Source organism: Ovis canadensis, chromosome 3 (genome assembly GCF_042477335.2).
Source record: "Ovis canadensis isolate MfBH-ARS-UI-01 breed Bighorn chromosome 3, ARS-UI_OviCan_v2, whole genome shotgun sequence".
NCBI lineage: Eukaryota > Metazoa > Chordata > Mammalia > Artiodactyla > Bovidae > Ovis > Ovis canadensis.
This window is the reverse complement of record NC_091247.1, coordinates 160819475-160845175: the sequence shown is the minus strand read 5'-3', so window position 1 is coordinate 160845175 and position 25701 is coordinate 160819475. Positions and strand designations below refer to the sequence as shown.

Below are 25701 nucleotides of genomic sequence, written 5' to 3'. Positions count from 1 at the left end.
CTTCCTGGGTGGAAGTTTTGTGGGGATAAGAGCTGGGTCTCTGCGTTCAGCACTCAGGGTGCATATGGTCAAAGAATCCCTCTGTTTTAGGTCGAGTTCTCACTCTTAGCTGGTTGTCCAGCAACTCTGTTTTAACCCTTTTCAGGAATGAAAACTTCCGTCTTTTTTTGCAGGGATGGTAGAGAAGTAAGTTGGGCTTTCCAGGTGGTGCTAAAGAACCTGCCTGCCAATGCAGGAGACCTAAGAGACATGGGTTTGAGCCCTGGGTTGGGAAGATCCCCTGGAGGAGAGCATGGTAGCCCACTCCAGGATTCTTGCCTGGAGAATACCATGGACGGAGGAGCCTGGCGGGCTACAGTCCATGGGGTCCACAAAGAGTTGACTATGACTGAAGTTACTTACCACACAGAGGAGTAGTTGACCAGCCACATGAAGCAGAGGAGAGAATCTAGGGATTCAAATGTTTTTCAACAGCTTTCTCCCAACTCTCCTTATTAAGCCTGGCTACCTCTTTTGTGGAGTATGGGGTATAATAGAGTTTGGATTTCAGCTTTCCCGTGTCATTTTGGGATCCGGCTTTCTAGGATCTGCTAAGTCAATTTCTACATGTCTGTATGTTTTTTTCTGCTTCAAAACTCTATTGCTGTTGTCTGTGCTGCTGTTTTTTTTTTTTTTGGTTTGTTTGTTTTTTTACTTCTTGATCCTTGTTGGTTATGATAAACAAAGATCTCTTAACTGTATTTTTAGTGTGATTTTGATGGTGACCAAAATTAGTTGGGACCAAAATTCATTGGAAGGACTGATGCTGAAACTCCAACACTTTGGCCACCTGATTTGAAGAACTGACTCATTAGAAAAGATCCTGATGCTGGGAAAGATTGAAGGCAGGAGGAGAAGGGGACAACAGAGGATGAGATGGTTGGATGGCATCACCGACTCGATGGACATAAGTTTGAGGAAGCTCCGGGAGTTGATGATGGACAGGGAAGCCTGACATGCTGCAGTTTATGGGGTTGCAATGAGTTGGACATTGCTGAGCGACTGAACTGAAAATTAGTTGAAATTTTTTTTTGAATCTTCCTTAATCCAGATGTGTGTGCTCCTTTTTCATAAGCTTATTTGTTTTGCTAGGTGGAAAGAAATGAACATTTTTTCAACTTTATTGAGGTTTAATTGACTTAATTTAGCATTTAGATTAAGATAGATATGCCTTAACTTTGGAACATGGTTCCAGAATTGTGAGTTTTGGCATAAATCTGATAACAGATTTAGGTAATATCTTGATATATGATTAGCAGCTTGGTCTGCCCTAAAGTTACTTAGTAAGACTAGAATAAAGAAAGTAGCTTATCATTGCTTACAATATATTTTAACAACAATATGATTTTCCTCTCATATTCTTTAAGCTCTTAGTGTCTTGCTGCTGAATTATTTTTTCATATTGTCATAATTTGCATATTCTTATCCTTATTGGAAATTTGTAAAATGTTTGAAAGTACTGTATAGCTTTGGAACCTCTCACTTCTGGGGAGATTCTTGTGGCTTTGAAAGAAAAAACAGTAGATGTTTCTTGTGACCTTGTCACAAAGAGAACTGGTTTTTAGAGGAAAAAAATTTGAGTCTCAAATTCATAATAATTTAGAGCTAGAAGAGAACTTAAATGTGATTTCTGTTTACTCCTGACCTTAGGGCTGAGCAAAGCGAGGTGTGGAAGAGTTAAAAGTGTTGCTGAATATAATCTGAAAAACAAAGAACAGAACAACAACACAAAAACTGAATCACTATGCTGTACACCTAAATCTAACCCAATATTGTAAATCGATTATACTTCAATTAAAAAAAACAGAACGTTATGGAAACTGTGTTGATCGGTAACTCAATCAAGGCTCCCCTAGTTGATGGTGTCCTAGTGATCAGTTATGACAAAAGAAAACTGTACATACATCAGCAGAGGGAGTTCTCTTTCTCTTTTTAGTTTTCCTAAGAACCGTGTTAAATTTATGTTCTCTGTATGGTCGGTCGTTACTTGAATCCTGGTTCAGCCGTGTAATTACACGAGGTGCAGTTTCATGTAAGTCCTTTGACATCCCTGTGCTTCATTTTTCTCAGTGGAGGAAAAAAAAAGCGCCAAAACGGGGGTGGGGCATGATGATAATACCTACTTCATAGGATGGTTATGAGAATTAAGTGAGTTAAATTATGCAAAATGCTTATTGAACAGGGTCTGGACATACCATTTTCTATTAATGCCATTATTCCTGCTGGGAGGAGATTCAGAGGCTGCCTTTTCCATCAACATGTGGGTATTTGCTTTTTGAAGGCAACTGTGAAGGTTGTTGGGGTTCTTCACATTTTAAAAATGTGATAGGATGGGATTGTTTGAGGAGGAGATACTAGGTTATCATAATTTGGGATTTTAGATTTTTCAGCTCTTTGGGAAAGGATGGCTTACTTTTGTCCAATAGCATGGAAGGAGATTGCTCCTCTTTTTATGTGTTTCAGTTGAAAAGCTGATGGTTAAACATGTTTTGGGGATACACATTATATCTGAAAGTAGGCAACTGCCTGTGTGTACAAGGCCCATAGGGTCCAAGATGGGAATCACCTAAGTCCCCCTTGAAGCCTTGCAAAGAAAAACTAAGATTAGAAATGATAGGAATGTGCTAAGTGGCTAGGGGTAGGTGGGCTGAGGAAGTATCCCAGGCAGAGATAATTGTATAGGCTGTGAGGACATCAGGAATTTAGGATGTACTTCTGGTAATCCTAGTATTTCTGGGTATAAAATTGGGCTAGTTAACTGCCTGTTGAATATAGAACAGTAATGTCCATGAACTGCCTTCTTAGCTGGATTGAAAGCTGTTTGAGGGCATGGGTATTTGACAATAGCTATTGGATAAGTAAACATTTATTTTGTTAGTATACAGTACTGATAATGATAATACAATATTATCTCTATGTGAGGGTGAAGTGAATGGAGAAAGTTAGGTGATGTCATTCTAGGTAGAAAGTCTGAAAAATAGGTTGAGAATTTATACTGTTTATAAATTTATATAGTATAAGTTTATATATCTCAAATGGTAAAGAGTCTGCCTGCAATACAGGAGACCTGGGTTCAGTCCTGGTCTGGATGATCCCCTGGAGAAAGAAATAGCAACCCACTCCAGCATTCTTGCCTGGGAAATCGCATGGACAGAGGAATCTGGTGGGCTACAACTTAGTGATTAAACAACAAAAAAGCAACAGGAGAATAGCCAAGACAGATTATTCAGCTATGTTGTCTTTATAGAGTATCTCTTTCACAGCATTGTAAAATTTTACCTCTCTACTCTCAATTCTAAATATCGTTCTGATCCAACTCCCTCCCCAAACTGCAGGACCTTCATTTTCCTACCTACTTCTTGGAATTTTCGTCAGGAGTTTACTTTTGATGTCATTGACCAATAGTCTAGTATTTTTTTTATGGGGAGGGCATGAACAAGTAAGTGTTGGCAATGGACTCTGTATAGAAACATATTTTAATATGTTATGTTGCAAGAGAATTGTCTCTAACGAATGCACATCGTTGGCCTTTGCCTGGTCTTTTAGAGCTCTTTTTTGGTCTCATCCAGTGTTGTCTTCTCAACACCATTTGCAGAAAGAAGTGTTTTGGGATGTGGTCACTAAGGCAACATCAAAATTTACTCTTTGGCCTGCGATCTCTCCCATAAGCTTTCTGTGCTGTATGAAAGTTGCCATACCTGGGCTCTTTGTTTTTTGTGTGTGTCTGTAGTTCTTCCAGCTTAAGGTGGAGATCGCCTCACACTTTACTGACACTACCCAGGGTTGACAGCAGAGGGCAGGCCTGCTCCTTTCCCTGACCTGGGACCTGCGCTCTTCTTCCTGACTCGGTCTGCTGCCTCTGACATTCAGCAGCTTTCTGACTTGTCAGATCACAGTTTCTGGCATCAGTTATGTAATATAATTCAAAACCAGTGGAGAGGGGACACAGAAGTCTTTTCCTTGTTTTCTCCATACATCTTGGATTCTTTCTGGGCAGATTCTTTTAGCTCACGTTGGTGGCCCTCTCTGAACTTTTTCTGCCCTATTTCTCCCAGGATGACCCATAGGAGGTATTAGGGATTCGACTCTCCTCGTGTAATGTGAGAAGATTGTGGTCCTCAGGTGTTAGATTCAGCTCTCATGTAATGAGAAGGTGTGATTCTGAGGTGTTAGGTGCTGATTCTTAATAGGTCATCAAGGAAGCTTCTCAAGTTTGCTTCCTGCATTGAGAGCTACATCCATATTAATAGATTTGTTGTTGTTATTCTTGGAAAGATGTGATATTATTTCTCCTCTGTAGAGCAGGTGCTAAGTTGGCAAATAGTATTGGGCTGTGAGTTCAGGAGTTCTGGATTCTGTGTCTGATGCTGTTGGTTTTCCTGCACATCATCCTGCTTGCCTTTGTTCATCTATTTGAAGAAACAGTATTCTTCTAGGGGACTTAACTGGTGACTCTTCTTCATGGTATCTCATTGAGGAAAGCAACATGTTCTCTTTCAAAGTTTTAGCCTTTGTATTTGTGAGCAGAAACAATTCACCCCACGTCAGAAAAACAACAAAGTTCCCAAACTGATTGTTAAAAAATGTAGTTGCCATGTTTACCCCTTTATTTGAGTGAAAGGTGAACAGTGAGTGGAAGGTGTCTCCATTATTGCCATTGTCATGCTGTGCTCAGTCATGGCCCACTCTCTGTGACCTCATGGACTGTAGCTCGCCAGGCTCCTCTGTCCATGGGATTTCCCAGGCAAGAACACTGGAGCTACTTGCCCATTTCCTGCACCAGGGGATCTTCTTGACCCAGGGATTGAACGCGCGACTCTTCTGTCTCCTGCGTTGGCAGGTGGGTTCTTTACCACTAGTGCTACCTGGCAAGCCCTAGTGTGCTATGTAGTCCACAGGGCTGCAAAGAGACATGACAACAAAGAGTCAGAAGCAATAACACACACACGCGCACCTGGGAAGGCCAGTGGTTTGTGAGATTCAGTCCACCTGTGTGGACCAGTCACCTTCAGCATCCAGTGGTATCAATGTCCTCTCCATGGATGGCTGGGATCATACGTTCTTAAACTTTCCCATTAAGTTAATACTCCTTGCACTTGAATTTCAGTCTGTGTTTTACTTGAAACTATACCCAGAATTGGTATCAGTGCTGTAACTATAGTTAGGGAATGGGAGTCTCAGAATGAGTAAATAACCTGACTGAGATTTCCCTGTTAATCAATCCACTGCTCCTCTCAATTTGTAGAATAATGAAATTTGAGATCCTTGGGGACCAGCTAGTCCAGCATGCTTATTTTACACATGAGGAAATCGGAGGCTGAAAAGGGCTAATAAGATGGTTGCAACTACCTCACATCTATTAGGAAGGCTGCTATTAAAAAAAGAAAACAAAACGATTGTTGGTGAGAATGTGTGAAAAACGGAAACCCTTTTGGAGGGAAAGTAAAATGGTGCTGCTGCTATGAAAAATGGTATGACAGTTCCCCCAAAACTAAAAATAGAATTACCATATGATCTCACAATTCTGGGTATACAGTTGTCCCTCAGTGTCTACAGGATCAGTTCCAAAATCCTTGAGTCTCTGTATCTATAGTGCATATCTGTGGAGTCAACCAGCTGCAGATGGTATAAAAAATCTGCATATAAATGGACAAGCACAGTTCAAACCCATGTTGTTCAAGAGTCAACTGTATACCCCAAAGAATTGAAAGCCGGGTCTAGAAAAGATATCTGTACACCCATGTTTATAGCAACATTTTTCACAGTACGTGAAAATATTCCACAAGATGTGGAAGTGACCCAAGTGTCCATTGATGGATGAACGGATAAATGAAATGTGGTATATACATATGTGTGCTTAGTCACTCAGTCGTGTCCGACTCTGCGACCCCATGGACTGTAGGCCACCAGGTTCCTCTGTCCATGGGGATCGTGTCCGACTCTGCAACCCCATGGACTGTAGCCCACCAGGTTCCTCTGTCCATGGGGATCGTGTCCGACTCTGCGACCCCATGGACTGTAGCCCACCAGGTTCCTCTGTCCATGGGGATCATGTCTGACTCTGCGACCCCATGGACTGTAGCCCACCAGGTTCCTCTGTCCATGGCGATCGTGTCTGACTCTTTGCGACCCCATGGACTGTAGCCCACCAGGTTCCTCTTTCCATGGCAATCGTGTCTGACTCTTTGCGACCCCATGGACTGTAGGCCACCAGGTTCCTCTGTCCATGGGGATCGTGTCTGACTCTGTGACCCCATGGACTGTAACCCACCAGGTTCCTCTGTCCATGGGGATCATGTCTGACTCTGCGACCCCATGGACTGTAGCCCACCAGGTTCCTCTGTCCATGGCAATCGTGTCTGACTCTTTGCGACCCCATGGACAGTAGCCCACCAGGTTCCTCTGTCCATGGGGATCATGTCTGACTCTTTTCAACCCCATGGACTGTAGGCTACCAGGTTCCTCTGTCCATGGGGATCGTGTCTGACTCTGTGACCCCATGGACTGTAACCCACCAGGTTCCTCTGTCCATGGGGATCATGTCTGACTCTGCGACCCCATGGACTGTAGCCCACCAGGTTCCTCTGTCCATGGCGATCGTGTCTGACTCTTTGCGACCCCATGGACAGTAGCCCACCAGGTTCCTCTGTCCATGGGGATCATGTCTGACTCTTTTCGACCCCATGGACTGTAGGCCACCAGGTTCCTCTGTCCATGGGGATCGTGTCTGACTCTGTGACCCCACGGACTGTAGCCCACCAGGTTCCTCTGTCCACGGGGATTCTCTAGGCAAGAATACTGGGGTGGGTTGCTATGCCCTCCTCTGATATATACGTATGGTGGAATTTTATTTACCATTTAAAAGGAAAACAAGTCTCACACATGCTAAAACATGGCTGAACCTTGAGGACATTATGCTAAGTGAAATAATAGTCACAAAAAGACAAATAGGTACCACTTATATGAGGCATCTATAATCATGAAATTCACAGAGACAAAGTTGTCACTAGGGGCTGGGAGGAGGGAGGATGGGGAGTTGTTTAATAAGTAGAGTTTCAGTTTGGAAAGGTGAGTTCTGGAGATGGGTTGCACAACAGCACAAATGTACTTAACATTATTGAACTGTACATGGAAAATGGTTAAGAGGGTTAATTTTATGTTATGCGTATTTCATCACTCCCCCTCAAAGATCTTATGGATAGTTGGTGCTTCCTTGCCTCTCAACTATTCTGTGCTTGTCCTCATATGCCTTTAATGACATTCTTCCCACAAAATCAGTCATGCATCAGAAGCTAACACATCCTTTCCTAACTGGGTTGTCACCACCCAGAAAGATCATTTTCATTGTTGACATGTGGTTGCTGTTTGACACTCCATTGTTGAAATGTGGTTGCTGTTTGACGCTCCATCCTCCTCTCTTCAAATTGTTCTTTCCCACTCTGCGCTCCAGGCAGGATGAATTACAGCTGGTTGTAAAAATTCACCACATGCTCTTGCCACGTGTTATTCGCTTGGGTACTCTCCTCTCCATTACCTCTCTATGGTAACTTCTACCTTTAGGATCCAGCTGAGGCATCATGTCTTCTGGAGAGTACCTTTGACCACAGAGTCTGAATTCGGTGCTTCTCTGTTCAGGCTCGTCCTGGCCACATGGAGTTGTCATGTTCTGTCCCCTGGTCTGTATCTCCTACTGGGCTGTGCCTTACTTATTTGATGTTCCCCACTCCAGTACTCTTGCCTGGAAAATGCTATGGATGGAGGAGCCTGATGGGCTGCAGTCCATGGGGTCACTAGGAGTCGGATGCTACTGAGCAACTTCACTTTCACTTTGCACTTTCATGCACTGGAGAAGGAAATGGCAACCCACTCCAGTGTTCTTGCCTGGAGAATCCCAGGGACGGGGGAGCCTGGTGGGCTGCTATCTATGGGGTCGCACAGAGTCGGACACAACTGAAGCGACTTAGCAGCAGCAGTAGCAGTGTCTAGTAATCTGCTTGCATGGGGTAGTTGCTCAAAAACCTTTGCTGAAAAAATAACAGTGTCTTGGGAGACGCTGTTGTAAGAGAGGCATATTAAAAAATGTCCATCATCAATCGCTAGTCTGCAACTCTGGCTCTTTTTTTAAACTGTGGTAAAATGTAACCTAAACTGTGCCATCTTTTAAAAATAATTTTGTCTATTTATTTTTCACTGTGCTGGGTCTTTGTCTCTGTGCGGGCTTTTCTCTCATTGTGGCAAGCAGGAGCAACTCTCTAGTTGCGGTGCCCAGGCTTCTCATTGAGGGGGCCTCTGTGGCAGAGTACGGGCTCCAGGCCTTCAGTAGTTGCGGCTCCTGGGCTCTAGAGCTCAGGCTCAGTAGTTGCGGCCCACTGGCTCAGCTGCACTGTGGCATGTGGGGTTTTCCCAGGCCAGGGCTTGAATCCATGTTTCCTGCATTGGCAGGTGGCTTCTTTACCACTGAGCCGCTAGGGAAGCCCCTAAACTTGACCATTTTAAGTATGTAGTTGATTAGTATTCTGTAGAGCCATAGTTGTGCAGCTATCACCACCATCCATCTCTAGAACGCTTCCTGTTGCAGAACTGAAGCTCTGCGCCCATTAAGCAAAACTCCCCAGTCCTCTCCTCAGTCCCTGGCAACCTCCCCTAAGTATGGGTCCTTTTACGATGGGCTTATTTCATTTAGCAGAATGTCCTCAAGGTTCATCCATGTAGTAGCAGCATGTGTCAGAATTGCCTTCATTGTTAAGGCTGAATAATATTCCACTGTGTGAAGGTACCACATTTTGTTTATTCATTCATCGATCGACACTTAGATTGCTTCCAAGTGATTGGCTATTGTGAATAAGGCTGACATGAACATGGGGCAGCTCTGACTTTTTAAGCATGACCAGCCTGTCCTTGTGTTGTTCACACAGCATCACATAAACACAGCTTTCATACTCTGAATTCTTCTTACCTCCATCCTGAATCATTTTTCTCCATCCATCTGCTTTCTGCCCTGTTTCAGTCTCCCCAGTTTAGGTCTTGTAACTTGTTTTCCTCACTTAGAACTGCTTCTGTTATGAAAAACCCGCAGCCAGTGTAATACTCAAGGGTGAAAAGCTGAAAGCCTTCCCACTAAAATCTGGTACTACAAGGATGTTCACTCTTACCACTTCTCTTCACCATAGTATTGGGAGTCCTAGGCACAGCAGTCGGATAAGAAGAAATAAAAGGTATCCAAATTGGAAGGGAAGAGGTAAAACTGTCACTCTCTGCAAATGAAACCATAGAATTGCTTCTGTGGTTTCGCTCTGCATCTGTGATTCACACTCACCCTCTTGTCTGTTTTTTCAGATCAGTCATGCTACAGGCCCAGTTGTGGAAGACCTGTTTCTCTACCTTGTGGAGTTTGGGATCTTTTGGCAGAATGTTTTCCCTTCCCTCGTCTATTCTCTCCTCCCACCAGCATTTTCTCTTCTGCTTTGCCAGCTATTCCCATTGGAGAAAGGAAGCTCCTCTGGCAGCAGCCTTCCCATGCCCTGTTCAGCGTGAAGCACCCCCTTCCTTCCCCTTGACCCCTGCTGCTTCCTTTCCCCCATCTCCCACGATTGCAAGGCCTCGGAGACATCGAAAGTGATCTCCTGAGCTAGAGATGACCTATTGCAAAATACAGCCCCCACTCCCAACAGCCCTTGTTAGGGAATCTGGTGGGAGAGGGGTTTGTTTCACATCTTTTCTGCCTGGTATCATCCTACTTCTCCAAGGTCACGTGCTGTCTGTCCCTGTAGCACCATCTTTTCTCTTCACTCTAAGCCTGTTCCTCCTCTCTCAGTCCCGAAGTACTGCTGGCGGGAGGCTGGCTGTGAGTAATGTCCTTGACTGAAGGTTTTAGAATGACACGGAGGAAAGCTGCAGCGTGGAAGGATACAAGAGGTGGTTTTCTGGTGAACTGAATCTTGGACATCCTTGCTCTTAAATGTTCTTGGGCCATTTTCCTCTGGGAATTTCTCCCTGACAGTCTTTTCCTTTAGGCTGTAGTAATCTGGTGGCTCAGATGGTAAAGAATGTGCCTGCAATGCGGGAGACTCAGGTTCGATTCCAGGGTCTGGAAGATCCTCTGGAGAAGGAAATGGCAACCCACTCCCGTATTCTTGCCTGGAGAATCCCATGGACAGAGGAACCTGACGGGATATAGTCCATGGGGTTGAACAGAGTCTGGACACAACTGAGTGACTAACACTTTCACAGTAATCTATTTTAGGCTTCCCAGGTGGTGCTAGTGATAAGCCGGAGATGTAAGAGGTTCAGGTTTGATCCCTGGGTTGGGAAGATCCTCTGGAGAAGGGAATGGTGACCCACTCTAGTATTCTGGCTTGGAGAATCCCATGGACAGAGGGGCCTGGTGGGCTATATGGTCCATGGGGTTGCAAGTTCATTTTGAGTCAAGTCATACAGTATTGTTTTGCTTTTTAAAACTTTTTTATTGAATGAAAGATTCTTTAAATTCTGTGGTGCTTTACAGTTTTTAAAATGTTCACACACATGATTTCATATAATCTCATAATAACCCTTTTTTCTCTTTTCCTCTCCCCTTTTATATTGCCCTTCCCCCTTCCCCGTGGTAACCCCTGGTTTGTTCTCTGTATTTGTGAGCCTGCTTCTTTTTAATTTTATTCACTAGTTCATTGCGTTTTTTAAGTTCCACATATAAGTGATGGGTTTCCCTGGTGGCTCAGATGGTAAAAAAAAATCTGTCTGCAATGCTGGAGACCAGGCTTTGATCCCTGGGCTGGGGAGATCCCTGGGAGAAGGTAATGACAACCCACTCCAGTATTCTTGCCTGGAGAATTCCATGAACAGAAGAGCCTGGTGGGCTATATGGTCCATGGGGTTGCAAAGAGTCTGACATGACTGAGTGACTAACACTGACCAGCTCTAAGTGATAACCATACAGTATTTCACAGAGCACAGTGTCCTTTAGGTTCGTGCGTGTTGCTCCAAGACATTATTGCATTCTTTCTTAATGGCCAAGTATCATTCCATTGTGTGTGTGTGTATACACACATGCACACATCCTTTTTACCCATTCATCTGTTGACATACACTTAGGTTGCTTCCTTTCGGGTGCATGTATCTTTTTGAATTAGTGTGTTTTGTTTTTCTTCAGATATATACCCAGAAGTTGCTGGGTCATACGAATCCTCCATAGTGGCTGCACCAATTTACATTTCCACCAACAGTGTACGAGGGTTCCCTTTTCTCCACGTCTTCCCCAGCGTTTGTTCTCTATGTTCTTTTTGATGACAGTCATTCTGACCGGTTGTACACCAAATTTTGTAATGCAAGTGTTGGACATACAGCAAGGAGGCATCTGAAGCATTGAGTCACTACATCAAAGCCTCAACATCAGCAAGTGGTTAATGAGCTTTTTCTGCTGTGTGTGATATTGTGCAAGAGTTTTCAAACACATTTTAAAAAGTCTGGGCAATTTAGTTTGAATCATCTCAAATGTTACCCTAACTCTGGGACACAGTGATTGTGACAGCTGGTCCCTGCACAAGAGGGAACACAACAATGGCACAGAAATTATTCAAGAACAAGTATACCCAAAGTCCTCATCATCTAATGTTTTTTCTCTGTGGAGAGGATCTTTGGTTTGTTGCTTTCTCAGCTCTTGAGCCTGTTTCCTGTTTCACATTTGACAAATTATTTTCAGAGACAGATCATATCTGCAGTTTCTTGGGGGAACTTCAAGATTTTTCCTGGATGAATTATAAGGGTGGTTGATGCAGAAATGATTGTCTTGTGAGGTTTCCACCAAGCCCCATGTTGCCATGGGCTCTTAGAGGAAACAGCTGGTCTTCAGTAATCCTTCCCTAAGAGCTTCACCCATTTTCTCTGGCATCATGGAATCTTTTTATTTAGTTGGCAGTGCCAGGTGGACCTTGTTGATGCTGCTTCTCTATTATCTCTGCCAGTACCTTATTTGTTTTAGTAGGTAAATAATTTATAGGGAGTTTAAGGAAATGGTGGATGTTTCATTCACTTGGTAACATAAATGAGGCTGTGAACAAGTTTCCTTTCAAAACTTCCAGGGTGTTTTTGGTCCTGCTTAGATCAGAACTATCTGGTTATACTTTATTGGCTTGGTGTAGCTTTTCAGGGAGGTAGACCTGGGTTCAACCCCCAGCTCCACCACTTTTTAGTCATATGACCTTGGGAAACTTACTTAACTGCTTCATATGTTCCTTCTTTTTTCCTTTCTTCCTTCAGGAATAAAAAAAATTTTTAAGTACAAGGAAAAATACAATAAATTCCTATATTCCTACCACTCAGAATTAACTATTTATAGTTGCATGTATTTTCTTTTAGTCATTTCCCCGTCATGCTCAGTATATTATCCTGATAATATACGTGTACACTCTCCTTTTACTCCCCACTTCTTGGGGAATAATGCTTGCCTCATGGGGTTAAAATGAGATAAGAGAACTATAGCCCCTAGCCCACTGCCTGAGCCATAGCAGACAGCTGGTACACAGTAGCTGTTATTTATTTTTCTCCTCCCATCCTCACTTCTCTCTTTGTGCATCTCCATTTGAAACTCTAGTCCTCGAAAACTGACAACCGTCTAAAATTTTTTTTAGATTTTTTTTCCCCCACAAACTCTTCTCCCTTCTAGGGTAGATTTGCAGCCACCAACTCGAGGAATTGATATCAATACATGTGGGAATGGATAGAATGCACCAAACAACTTATTTATATTGCAAATAATCAAAATATATTGAAAGGCCAGGACTTTCTGGTTGCTGGTGAATGATGGATTACATTTGGGAAACCCTTTAAAACAAAATGATTGAACCAAATTTTAGATAACTGCATGCATTATTTTAAAAGCTGTGATATTGCAGGAATAGAAAGATTGAGATGAAAATTGCCTACTTAAAGTCTGCTGAGGAAGGTTGGTTTCTTCCTTGTAGTGATCTTGCAAAGCAAGAGGCTGTTGGGTAATTAATACTAGGGCTTTATTAATTTATGAAGAGCAGAGAAGGATTAGCTTGTTTGCACTGAAGTGAATTCTTTCCAAGTAACATGTTGAAAAAATTAAAATGATGAGAAATGCAAACAGTTTGTCAATTTAAATGGATGTAGCTCCTAGACTGGTTTGGGGGCTTTCCTTGTGTCTCAGCTGGTCAAGAATCCGCCTGCAATTTGGGAGACCTGGGTTTGATCCCTGGGTTGGGAAGATCCTCTGGAGAAGGGAAAGGCTATCCACTCCAGTATTATGGCTTGGAGAATTCCATGGACTGTATAGTCCATGGGGTCACAAAGAGTCGGACACAACTGAGCGACTTTCGCTTTCACTTAGACTGGTTTTGCAATAAAATCTCCAGGCCCAAATGCAAGGTAACGTAATTAAAGAGCAAAGACACTCAAGTGACCAGGTGGCATCATTTGTAATCTGCAACAATGTTGATGTGAAAACTTCCAAGATGTCTTTCCTTAAAAAAATTCTAAATGCCTTTAATACTGTGTACTAATGATAACAATAAGTCATCTATAAAGAACTTACTCTGAGCCAGATAGTACCATAAGTGCTTTCCTTGTATTATTTGATCCTTAGAATAACTATTTTGAAATACACTGTTTCCCATTTAATGGGTGAGGAGATTGAGATAATTAACCTACCCAAGTTTATGTAGTTACTGAATGTTGGAGCCAGGTTTCAATCCAGATAGCTTGTTCTAGAGTCTGATTTTAGCTACTATACTATCCTGGAGGTTCCTCGGTAGCTTCAGGTGGTAAAGAATCTGCCTGCAATGTGGGAGATCTTGGTTTGATCCCTGGGTTGGGAAGATCCCTTGGAAGAGGGCATGACAACCCACTCCAGTGTTCTTGCTGAAGAATCCCATGGACAGAGGACTGCCAATAGCTAGAATTTAGGAGTGTTTTACCTGATGAAAGTGAAAGTCACTCAGTTGTGTCCAACTCTTTCAGACTCCATGGCCTGTGGCCCACCAGGCTCCTCTGTCCATGGAATTCTCCAGGCAAGAATCCTGGAGTGGGTAGCTATTCCCTTCTCCAGGAGATCTTCCTGACCCAGGGATCAAACCCAGGTCTTTGGCATTACAGGAGAACTTTTTACTGTCTGAGCCACCAGGGATGAGTAGAGCACATATGTGATATTTGAGCATCACATATATTTTGGAAACTTTTCAGGGAGACTAAGAATAGTGATTATGGATTTTTTTTGGATACATGGCATAAATGTCAGTCAAAATAACTGTTCATAAACACATCTGCTTATTTCTCTTGTAGTTGACTAAAAAGTCCTCCACTCCTGCTTTTTTTTTTTTTTTAAGGAGTGAGAATGTCTGGCTCTCTTCTTGACATGAGTTTATGATGTTATTTATTGTTCATGTTCTTGTACTGAGTGTCAGGTGTGTATGAGCCCCATGCTGCTTGCAGGCAGGGGAGGGGAGAGATCCAACAATGAAGAAGCCTTAGTCCCTGTGCTCAATGCAATTTATGACCCACTGAGAAGCGTGTAAATAATTCAAGGGCATGGATGAATCAGGTGTGGGGGTGGGAGAAGTGTGGCGTCTGAAATATAGGCAGTTACCATTTAAAAATGTTCAGTCATCAGGATCCCAACCTGATATTCTTTGTGTTATAGATGCAATTAAAATAATTTACTGAGTTCTTACTATATTCTAGGCCTCATGCTAGAAAATTACTTTGAACTTTCCTAAAATAGACTGTGGTACTTATTTTCAAGCATTAGGAAGATTTAAAGTTTAGAGAAGCCAGAGGTAACTTTATTTAGACATAATCTATTCCCTCCTTTGGAGCTGGTGTATCTGATTGATGCTGGCATTAGGCCAGAGTGACGTACCACCATGTGACACTCTGTGGCAAGCTGGGACAAAAGACAGTGGTAATTAAAGGTGCCAATGCTGGTACATTAAGTACATGAGTATACTAGGCCACACCTGTATTGCTTCTAGAAGAGAAGAGCACTTGGGAAGTATATTTAGTAAAAGTGTCTGCTTCCTTAGGAGTTTTTCTCTGTTACCAAAACTTTACATTGAGTTGCAAAACTAGGGCACAGAGATGACTATTTTTAAGACTACACTGGTGAATTCCTATGTCTGTGGAGGTAAAGATAAAAGTGAGTATCAGTCACCAGACTTGCTACCCTTTAAAATGCTGAGGCCTGTATTGACTGACATAAAATAAAATTCCTCTTACCCCCAGGTCTCTGTCACCTGTATGATTCAGGAGACATGTGTTTTCCTTTTAATGTAGTTCCTAATGTGATTTTCAATTCCTTTCTAATACCTGGCCTGGACTCTCAGACAATGAGGATGAAAATATAAAGACCATGTAAGATTTTTCATAAATAGATAAAAATTCAGTTTGTTCAGGCTCCTCTTTTTAAGTCAAGAAAATATAACAATACATTTAAAAAAATATCCTTAATGAGGATGGAAGCCTCATTAAGCCTCTTTTTTGCTTAAATGTCAGTTTACCTGAAACTATAATAATCCAAGCTGTATTCTCTAAGCATTATAGTTGGTCAGTATTTATATTGGATGGAGGAATTCTTAGAAAGTAATAGACTCTGAATATCCATTCAGTTGGTCTCAGAGAATCATAGTGTTGCAAGCTGTCTTACTGATGATAATAGTTGAGCCTCATCTCATTTTAAGTGTCCTTTCACAGCACTCCTGACTGCTGGGCTTGCAGCCTCTGCCTGGGAACTCCAAAGAGAGGGTGTTTGTCATCTCCCGAGGCTTCGATTTACTACAGGTAGAGTGTCCTTAAGTTGTGACGTGTGCCTCTCTGGAACCCCGTTTAGCGGTTCTGATTTTGCACTTTGAAGTGAACATGAATATATAGTCAATATTCCTTCCCCTGAGTGAGGGTATGAGGGTAGGAATGCTAAAGGGGAGCATCTGGTGAGGACCTCAAGGGGATGTTCTAGCCAGCAAGATTTTCCCTGTAAGTCAGGTCCTGGGCCTGTTGTGCAGATTTCTGGGTAGACTGTGAACAGGGCTATTTTATTTAACCTTTATTTTGTAGAGTTGTCAACAAACACTGAGGAAGACACCCCAGTGCAAAGGTATTGAGTGACTGCTTTGCATCACTACAGTGTTAAGAGTCTTGACTTTCATTATGCGACCCCATTCTTACAATTACTTGAGTTCAGTTCAGTTCAGTCGCTCAGTCGTGTCCGACTCTTTGTGATCCCATGAATCTCAGCATGCCAGGCCTCCCTGTCCATCACCAACTCCTGGAGTTCACTCAGACTCACGTCCATCGAGTCGGTGATGCCATCCAGCCATCTCATCCTCTGTTGTCCCCTTCTCCTCCTGCCCCCAATCCCTCCCAGCATTAGAGTCTTTTCCAATGAGTCAACTCTTTACATGAGGTGGCCAAAGTATTGGAGTTTCAGCTTCAGCATCATTCCTTCCAAAGAAATCTTAGGGTTGATCTCCTTCAGAATGGACTGGTTGGATCTCCTTGCAGTCCAAGGGACTCTCAAGAGTCTTCTCCAACACCACAGTTCAAAAGCATCAATTCTTCGGCGCTCAGCCTTCTTCACAGTCCAACTCTCACATCCATACATGACCACTGGAAAAACCTTAGTTGGCAAAGGAATGTCTCTGCTGTTCAATATGCTGTCTAGGTTGGTCATAACTTTCCTTCCAAGGAGTAAGCATCTTTTAATTTCATGGTTGCAATCACCATCTGCAGTGATTTTGGAGCCACCAAAAATAAAGTCTGACACTGTTTCCACTGTTTCCCCATCTGTTTCCCATGAAGTGATGGGACCAGATGCCATGATCTTCGTTTTCTGAATGTTGAGCTTTAGGCCAAATTTTTCACTCTCCACTTTCACTTTCATCAAAAGGATTTTTAGTTCCTCTTCACTTTCTGCCATAAGGATGGTGTCATCTGCATATCTGAAGTTATTGATATTTTTCCTGGCAATCTTGATTCCAGCTTGTGCTTCTTCCAGTCCAGCGTTTCTCATGATGTACTCTGCATAGAAGTTAAATAAGCAGGGTGACAATATACAGCCTTGACTTACTCCTTTTCCTATTTGGAACCAGTCTGTTGTTCCATGTCCAGTTCTAACTGCTGCTTCCTGACCTGCATACAGATTTCTCAAGAGGCAGGTCAGGTGGTCTGGTATTCCCATCTCTTTCAGAATTTTCCACAGTTTATTGTGATTGAGTAAGTATCATTAATTCCAAAGGGGAGAAATTGAAACCCAGAAATTGGGTATGGGCATTGGCATTCTAATCTTGGTCTCTCTCCCACATCATCAGGATCTTCCTTTTATTTTATTTTTTATTAAATTTATTTATTTTTAATTGAAGGATAATTGCTTTACAGAATTGTATTGGTTTCTGCCAAAAATCAGCATGAGCCAGCCATAGGTATACATATGTCCCCCCGCTCAGGACCTTTCTGACACACCATGTTGCCTCCTGGAGGCCTTACCAGGTGCAGCTTTCATGGGTTTCCTCATCAGTTCACATGTTCTGTATCTTCTCTTCTGAATAAATCCAGCTGGGAAGTCTAAGTTTCCCAGGCCAGCTAAGTCAACATTCATATTAATTCAGCTCTCTCTCCTCTTTTTGATACCTCTGTAGCATTACCAGGAGAAGGCAATGGCAACCCACTCCAGTACTCTTGCCTGGAAAATCCCATGGACAGAGGAGCCTGGTAGGCTGCAGTCCATGGGGTCGCAAAGAATTGGACACGATTGAGCGACTTCCCTTTCACTTTTCACTTTCATGTATTGGAGAAGGAAATGGCAACCCACTCCAGTGTTCTTGCCTGGAGAATCCCAGGGACGGGGGAGCCTGGTCGGCTGCCGTCTATGGGGTTGCACAGAGTTGGACATGACTGAAGTGACTTAGCAGCATAGCATTACCATCAAAGTTAAGCATGTTGTTTTTAAAGCATATTATTTCCTTTTTTCTCTCTAGGAGCATATATTTCTAAGCCGAACTAATACACATCAATAGGTATGGGAAATCTCTCCTTTCATATCCCTCAACTGGATCAAAAAGAATCTCAGAATAGTTTGGTTTAAAGGTTGGGAAATCTTAACTAAGTAGTCCAGTTGTGACCAGGTTGAACCATGATTTCATCTTCTAAAGTGATTGGTCTGAGTTCTACTCTTGATGTGCAAATAAAAGGCTGATATCACAATTATGAGAAGAGCAGAGATGAACTTTGTCCTTTTAGCCTGCTTTCAGGTGAAATGTAATAGTTCAATAAAATGAAGCCCTGGGAAAACACTGGAATGTCTGATACTTAGGAGGAGTAGAGATAATGGTATCCCTCCAAGTACTTGCATAGTAATTAATTTTTAATTGAATTATAGGGGATGTATAATATTATATAAGTTACAGATGTACAGTATAGTGGTTCACAATTTTTAAAGGTTATATTCCACTTATATTTATTATATTTGCTATAATCATGCTCCCTGACTTTGCACTATACTATAAAGCTAGAGCAACCAAAACAGCATGGTGCTGGGAAAACTGGGCATGTAAAAAAATGAAATTAGAACATCGTATACATTGTCTAACATCATATACGAAAATAAAATGGATTGAAGACCTAAATGTAAGACTGGATACCATAAAACTCCTAGGGGAAAACATAGGCAGAACACTCTTTGACGAAAATCCTAGCAATATATATATATATTTTTTTGCAAAGTATTTGAAATGAACCTTTCACACTGTCCTGTTACTACCTGCTTTGTCTGTCCCTCAGTAAATTTAAGCTTCTTGAAGGTAGAGAACATACTGAATTCAAACTTTTATTTCCCAGAGGCCATAGCACAATGCCTTTCCCACAGCAATTGATGAATAACTTTTCACTAATGAATGAATAACAGAAATTAAAGATGTCTTATATGGTCAACATAAACCTTCCTTAAGTGGTGTTGAATCAATTTCTGTTATTATTATTTTAAAAAATTGTCTATTTTTGGCTGCACTACCCACTCCAGTGTTCTTGCCTGGAGAATCCCAGGGATGGGGAAGCCTGATGGGCTGCCGTCTATGGGGTCGCACAGAGTCGAACACGACTGAACTGACTTAGCAGCAGCAGGTCTTCATTGGTGTGCTTGGGCTTTCTCTAGATGTGGTGAGTGGGGGCTACTCTGTTGTGGTGCCTGGGCTTCTCATTGCAGTGGCTTCTCTTGTTGTGGAGCAGGGACTCTAGGCACGTGGGTTTCAGTAGCTGCAGCACATGGACTCAGTATTTGTGGCCCACAGGCCCAGCTGCTCCATAACATCCAGGATCCTCCTGGACCAGGGATCGAACCTGTGTTCCCTGCCTTGGCAGGTGGACTCCCAACCACTGGACAACTGAGGAAGTCCCTCAATTTCCATTCTTTTGAGGCAAGAAAATACTTTCTAGAAAATAGAAAATCTTGGGTTAGCTATGCATCTGAAGTTATGTGGACCTGGCTGCAGGGTTTTACATGTGTTTCCAGCGTGGTACTCTGAAATAGGGCTTCACTCCAGCTGCTGCTGCTGCTGCTGCTAAGTCGCTTCAGTCGTGTCCAACTCTGTGCGACCCCAGAGATGGCAGCCCACCAGGCTCCCCCGTCCCTGGGATTCTCTAGGCAAGAACACTGGAGTGGGTTGCCATTTCCTTCTCCAGTGCATCAAAGTGAAAAGTGAAAGTGAAGTCGCTCAGTCGTGTCCGACTCTTAGCAACCTCATGGACTGCAGCCTATCAGGCTCCTCCGTCCATGGGATTTTCCAGGCAGGAGTACTGGAGTGGGGTGTCATTGCCTTCTCCATCACTCCAGCTAGGAATTAAATTTTTATATTAGATAAGTTTTGAATTTGAAACTTTCTGGTTTGTAAATAAAACTGGTTATCCTTAAAATACTTCATCCAAGATATTCGAGCATGCTGGGGGGAAATATTCAGTTCAGTTCAGTCGCTCAGTTGTGTCTGACTCTTTGCGACCCCATGAATGACAGCACGCCAGGCCTCCCTGTCCATCACCAACTCCCAGAGTTCACTCAGACTCACGTCCATCGAGTCGGTGATGCCATCCAGCCATCTCATCCTCGGTCGTCCCCTTCTCCTGCCCCCAATCCCTCCCAGCATCAGAGTCTTTTCCAGTGAGTCAACTCTTCGCATGAGGTGGCCAAAGTACGGGAGCTTCAGCTTCAGCATCATTCTTTCCAAAGAAATCCCAGGGCTGATCTCCTTCCGAATGGACTGGTTGGATCTCCTTGCAGTCCAAGGGACCCTCAAGAGTCTTCTCCAACACCACAGTTCAAACGCATCAATTCTTCGGCGCTCAGCCTTCTTCACAGTCCAACTCTCACATCCATACATGACCACAGGAAAAACCATAGCCTTGACTAGACGGACCTTAGTCAGCAAAGTAATGTCTCTGCTTTTGAATATACTGTCTAAGTTGGTCATAACTTTTCTTCCAAGGAGTAAGTGTCTTTTAATTTCATGGTTGCAGTCACCATCTGCAGTGATTCTGGAGCCCCAAAAAATAAAGTCTGACACTGTTTTCACTGTTTCCCCATCTATTTCCCATGAAGTGATGGGACCAGATGCCATGATCTTCGTTTTCTGAATGTTGAGCTTTAAGCCAACTTTTTCGCTCTCCTCTGTCACTTTCATCAAGAGGCTTTTTAGTTCCTCTTCACTTTCTGCCATAAGGGTGGTGTCATCTGCATATCTGAGGTGATTGATATTTCTCCCGGCAATCTTGATTCCAGCTTGTGCTTCTTCCAGTCCAGCATTTCTCATGATGTACTCTGCATATAAGTTAAATAAGCAGGGTGACAATATACAGCCTTGACGTACTGTTTTCCTACTTGGAACCAGTCTGTTGTTCCATGTCCAGTTCTAACTGCTGCTTCCTGACCTGCATACAGATTTCTCAAGAGGCAGGTCAGGTGGTCTGGTATTCCCATCTCTTTCAGAATTTTCCATAGTTTATTATGATCCACACAGTCAAAGGCTTTGGCATAGTCAATGTTAGGGAAATGTTAGGTGTGGTTTTGTTTTGAAAAATATCTGATTAAAAGCATGATTCTGAGAAAGCCTAAGCAGGGACCATTGGAACGTAGAAGATGGTGCTGAGTGTGATTTGGTGTTGAAATTTCAAAGCTTCTCTGTTCCGTGTGCAACAGAATTCTATCTCTGAGATAAAATAGAAAAGCTACACCTAATTGTCTTCAAGGATGCTTGTGTTTAAGTAGAGACATAGGTTTTATGACTAACAGAAACCATTCAAAAAGAAACAAAATGGTCCAGGATATTACGTGATGTGTCAGATAACTGTAAGGTTCTTCCTTTCCTCTCCGTCTCTCTCATGAGGGAAAATGGTTATGACGATGTCTCCATGGGCTCATAGTTGTGTGGGCTCCTTCCTGGGCAATGAGTTGAAGGAGCTATTTATTAAGGCCCTACTTTTAGTTCAATCTGAGGAAAGAACTTATGGGACTGGTCACAGTTTACTGTCTCTTTAGGAGATATGACTTTTCCTATTTAGGAGTTGCTCACGAACCTGCAGAAATCGTGGGGAGAGCAGAGAGAGGAGACTTTATGCCACCAGTGTGTGTGTGTGTGTGTGTGTGTGTGCGCGTGCACTAGACTTTATGCCACCAGTGTGTGTGTGTGTGTGTGTGTGTGTGTGTGCGTGTGCGTGTGTGCGTGCACTCAGCCGTGTCCGACTCTTTGCGACCTCATGAACTGTAGCCTGCCAGGCTCCTCTGTCCATGGGATTTCCCAGGTAAAAATACTGGAGGGGGTTGCCTTTTCCTGCTCCTGGGGATCTTCCCGACCTAGGAATCAAACCTGCGTCTCCTGCATTGGCAGGTGGGTTCTTCACCACTGTGCCACCTGGGAATGCCACCAGACCACCACCCTTTTCATTAGCACAAATGCAAAGACATACCAGACTTGCCAGGTGGCTCAGTGATAAAGAATCTGCATGCCACACAGGCAGATTTCCTTCTGGAGAAGGAAATGGCAACCCCTCCAGTATTACCTAGGAAATCTCATAGACAGAGATGCCTGGCGGGCTACTGTGCATGGGGTCACAAAAGGGTCAGACACAACTTAGCAACTAAACAACAACAGAAGACATACTGTCTCCTGCCTGATGAAGGACAGCGTTGGACCTGATGTCTGGAACGTCTCTTCTAACTCTCAAACACTTGTGAGCTTGAGCACAGCTGCCAGAGAGAAATGAAGCCGGGAGGAGGAATTCAAGCCACCTCCTCAGAGTGGGCCAACTCCCTTTGCTTCCTCTCTCTTTGCTTCAGGTTTTCAGAGCTTTTTCTCTTGGTAACTGTCACTACTTGCTCTGTTCAGTCCCCAGAGATAGACACATAGGCCCTTTTTCTTTTAAGATTTACCTGTTAAAAATAGCAGAAACCCCGGACCTGATTCCCTTCTGGAAGCCCCGGGGGACTTGGCTTTTATTTCTTAAAAATGTTGGACTTGCTTTTCCTGCTAACTTGTCTCCTTTTTCCATTAAAGGAGTCATATGCTCTCAAGAAAGCTTCACTGCCAGCATGTAGGCCTGGAGATGCACAACAAGCTGAATGATCCCTACTTTCTTGTTTTGGCCTGGAGCTTGCATCTCTGGGGATATACTATGGGTATTGGACTCTGAGATGTTCAGAGTATTTCCTCAAGCGCTTATTTTCTTTGGCAAGCCAGTAACAGATTCTCATCCAATGTGAAGTTTTTGGTTTTCCTAAATTCAGCTTAAATCATAACTGCTCTGGACTATGCCAAAGGCTGATTTGCCCAAACGTGAATTCACAGATATTATTTGATTAGGAAAAATCACTCAGTTAGTGAAGAGTGATGGTAAGCTGGCTTTGGGTGGAAATCTCACCAGCTAAGATCCTCCAGCTGAGTTCATGTCGGCATTGTTTCCTCTATGAGTTGACCTCAGATGACATCTTTATCTTTTGCTTTTAGAAAACAATATTCCAGACATGAATAAGAAACTATGAGTCATACAATAAATATAATGCTAGGCTTGTGCTGTGACTGTTTTTAGAGCATTGTATTTTAGTGCTTAATTATCTGTTTACTACAAAAGTTGGCAGTCTTGGCTTTCCTCTCCCATGTAAACAAAATAATATTATTTGATTCCTTCATTTTGTATTGCTTTAATAGTAGAAACTCTTAAATTTTTTTTGTGTGTGTCGACTTCTATGTAGTTTAGGATGAGAAATTTTCAATTTTTTTTTTAAGAGTTTTTTCTTGTAATAAATCTAAGTGCAAATAAGATTTTGATCTTGAAGGTAAACAAGCCCCTGTCACTAACAAGTAAGGGAAATGCTGTAACTGAAGAATTTCAGAGGCAAACCTTTTTGTCAGCCATGACATATCTGGGTGAGCTGGCAGTCTGAGGTCTATACTCGAGCTTTGGCAGCCTAGAGATATGATTTCTTCAATTCACTGAGAGTTGAGTGAACTCAGGGATATTGACTGCTGTTAACTGGTCAGTGTGTTCTCTCCTCGGTGGCAAAGTCTCTACATGAAGCCAAATGCAATCAAAAGTTTGCTTGGTGAACGTAGAGTCTGAGCCAAAGGGTGTGGGATGGTCTGAGTGGTGGATGTCAGCCAGGCCTAGATGTCCTCCTCTCTAGCCTGGAGGCAGTGTTGTAGAGCAGCGTCCATTTCTCCTCCTCTTGGCTGGGGAGGCTGACTTTCCTGCTGGCCCAGTGCTAAAACCTGAGTATGAGTAGCCTTTCGTGTTAAAAGAGAACATAAACCCTCTGTGGTTTGAGCATATGAGACTTCTGGGAAACCAGGCCATGTGTCCACTTCCCAGCTGGATTTTCTGTCTCCTTCCAGTTTTCTTCCTTTAACTATGGGTGTTCAATACCATCTTCGCCCAGGGGATTGTGTTGCCCTCTAAAAAACTGGCCAACGGCAAACATCAGATGGGCTTCCTGGGTGGCTCAGTGGTAAAGAATCTGCCTGCAGTGCAGGAGGCCCAGGTTCAGTCCCTGGGTTGGGAAGGTCCTCTGGAGAGGGAAATGGCAACCCACTCCAAAATGCTTGCCTGGAGAATCCCATGGGCAGAGGAGCCTGGCAGGCCACAGTCCATGGGGTTGCAAAGAGTCTGACTGACTGAGGGACTGAGCACGCATAGTTGATTTACAATGTTGTGCTAGTTTCTGGTGTATAGCCAAGTAATTCACTTATTATATATATATACTTTTCATATTGTTTTCCATTACAGTTTACTACAGAATATTGAATGTAGTTCCCCATGCTATGCAGATGTACCTTGTTGTTTATTTGATATACAGTGGTTCGTATTTGCTAATCCTAGGCTCCCGATTTACCCCTCTTCCACCCCCATTCTCTTTTGGAAACTGTTAAGTCTGTTTTCTATGTCTGTGAGTCTGTTTCTGTTTTGTGAATGAGTTCATTTGTGTCATGTTCTGGATCCCTCATATTAGTGATATCATATGGTATTTGTCTTTTTCTGAGTTAACTTCCCTTGTGGGTCCGCTGGTAAAGAATCTGCTTGCGATGTGAGAGACCTAGGTTGGGAAGATCCCCTGGATCAGGGAAAGGCTACCCACTCCAGTATTCTGGCCTGGAGAATTCCATGGACTGTATAGTCCATGGGGTCGCAAAGAGTTGGATGCAACTGAGCGACTTACTTCACTTCACTTCTGACTTACTTCACTTAGTATGATGACATGTAGGCCCATCTATGTTGCTGTAAAAGAATGTTGTTCCATTCTTTCTTATGGCTGAGTAGTACTCCATTGTGTATATATACCACATCTTTTTTTATCCATTCATCTGTCCATTAGCAGCCATTGTTTTTGATGCTCAAAATGTTCCAAATAGTCCAACAGTATCCTGTTTGTGTGGCTCTCATGTCTTTTTGACATGACTCAGTTAGTCTTGAAGCACCGCCTTTCTTCCTTTGTTTATCAAGATGTTTCTAAAGGAACCCTGATTCCTTTTAGTGGGGAATGAGTTTTAGAGACCAAATTCTGGGTGCTAGGGTTATTCAGTGATGCTGGGTGGCTCTTAGTTCTCAACCTATTCAGTGGCTTTATATGTATTTTTGAAAAGAAAAAAGATGAGTTCATACATTATTTCCATTTAAGATATACTGTTGCAGGATTAAAAAACTTGATTTCTTTGTACACTTTTTTTGTTACATTGAAAACACCTTGGTTCCTTTTGACATTAGCATCATTTATTTAGGTTATTCTATAGTGTATATAAGAATTTTAAAAAACCCACTATTTTAAATAACAATAATGCTACAGAATGACATTTAAGATTTCTTTGTAGTTCTATTTGCTCTTAAAAGGTATACCACCATTCTGCAAGCATAATACTATACTCTAAAGCAACTTATTTTTTTCTGGGTTCTTCTGCCATCAAAAGGATATTGAATTAGGTTCATGTGTTTCTATTCATTTATAAATTTTAGAGTTTCCTTTTTGTTTGATTTATTAATATTATTACTATAATGAATTATTAATACTATTAATAACCATTAATAATATCAGTGTTATTCCAGATTCCAAACTGCATAAGGTCCATCCAGAGAAATCTGTTTTCTATTCCTCTCTCTTCTACATTGTTCTCTTCCATATAAATA

At 42.6% G+C, this 25701-nt stretch overlaps 1 protein-coding gene across 6 annotated transcripts in view; it reads left to right on the top strand.

The window, feature by feature from the left end:
* TBC1D30 (TBC1 domain family member 30) overlaps nt 1-25701 on the top strand; it is a 91135-nt gene that overhangs the window by 18703 nt on the left and 46731 nt on the right. For 3 of the 6 annotated variants that reach the window (XM_069584726.1, XM_069584724.1, XM_069584723.1), the window contains exon 3: nt 15745-15831. The exons of the other annotated variants lie outside the window; for them this stretch is intronic. In XM_069584726.1, the coding sequence (XP_069440827.1) occupies nt 15745-15831 (87 nt within the window). The remainder of the gene's footprint in view (nt 1-15744; nt 15832-25701) is intronic. 6 annotated transcript variants of the gene reach the window in all.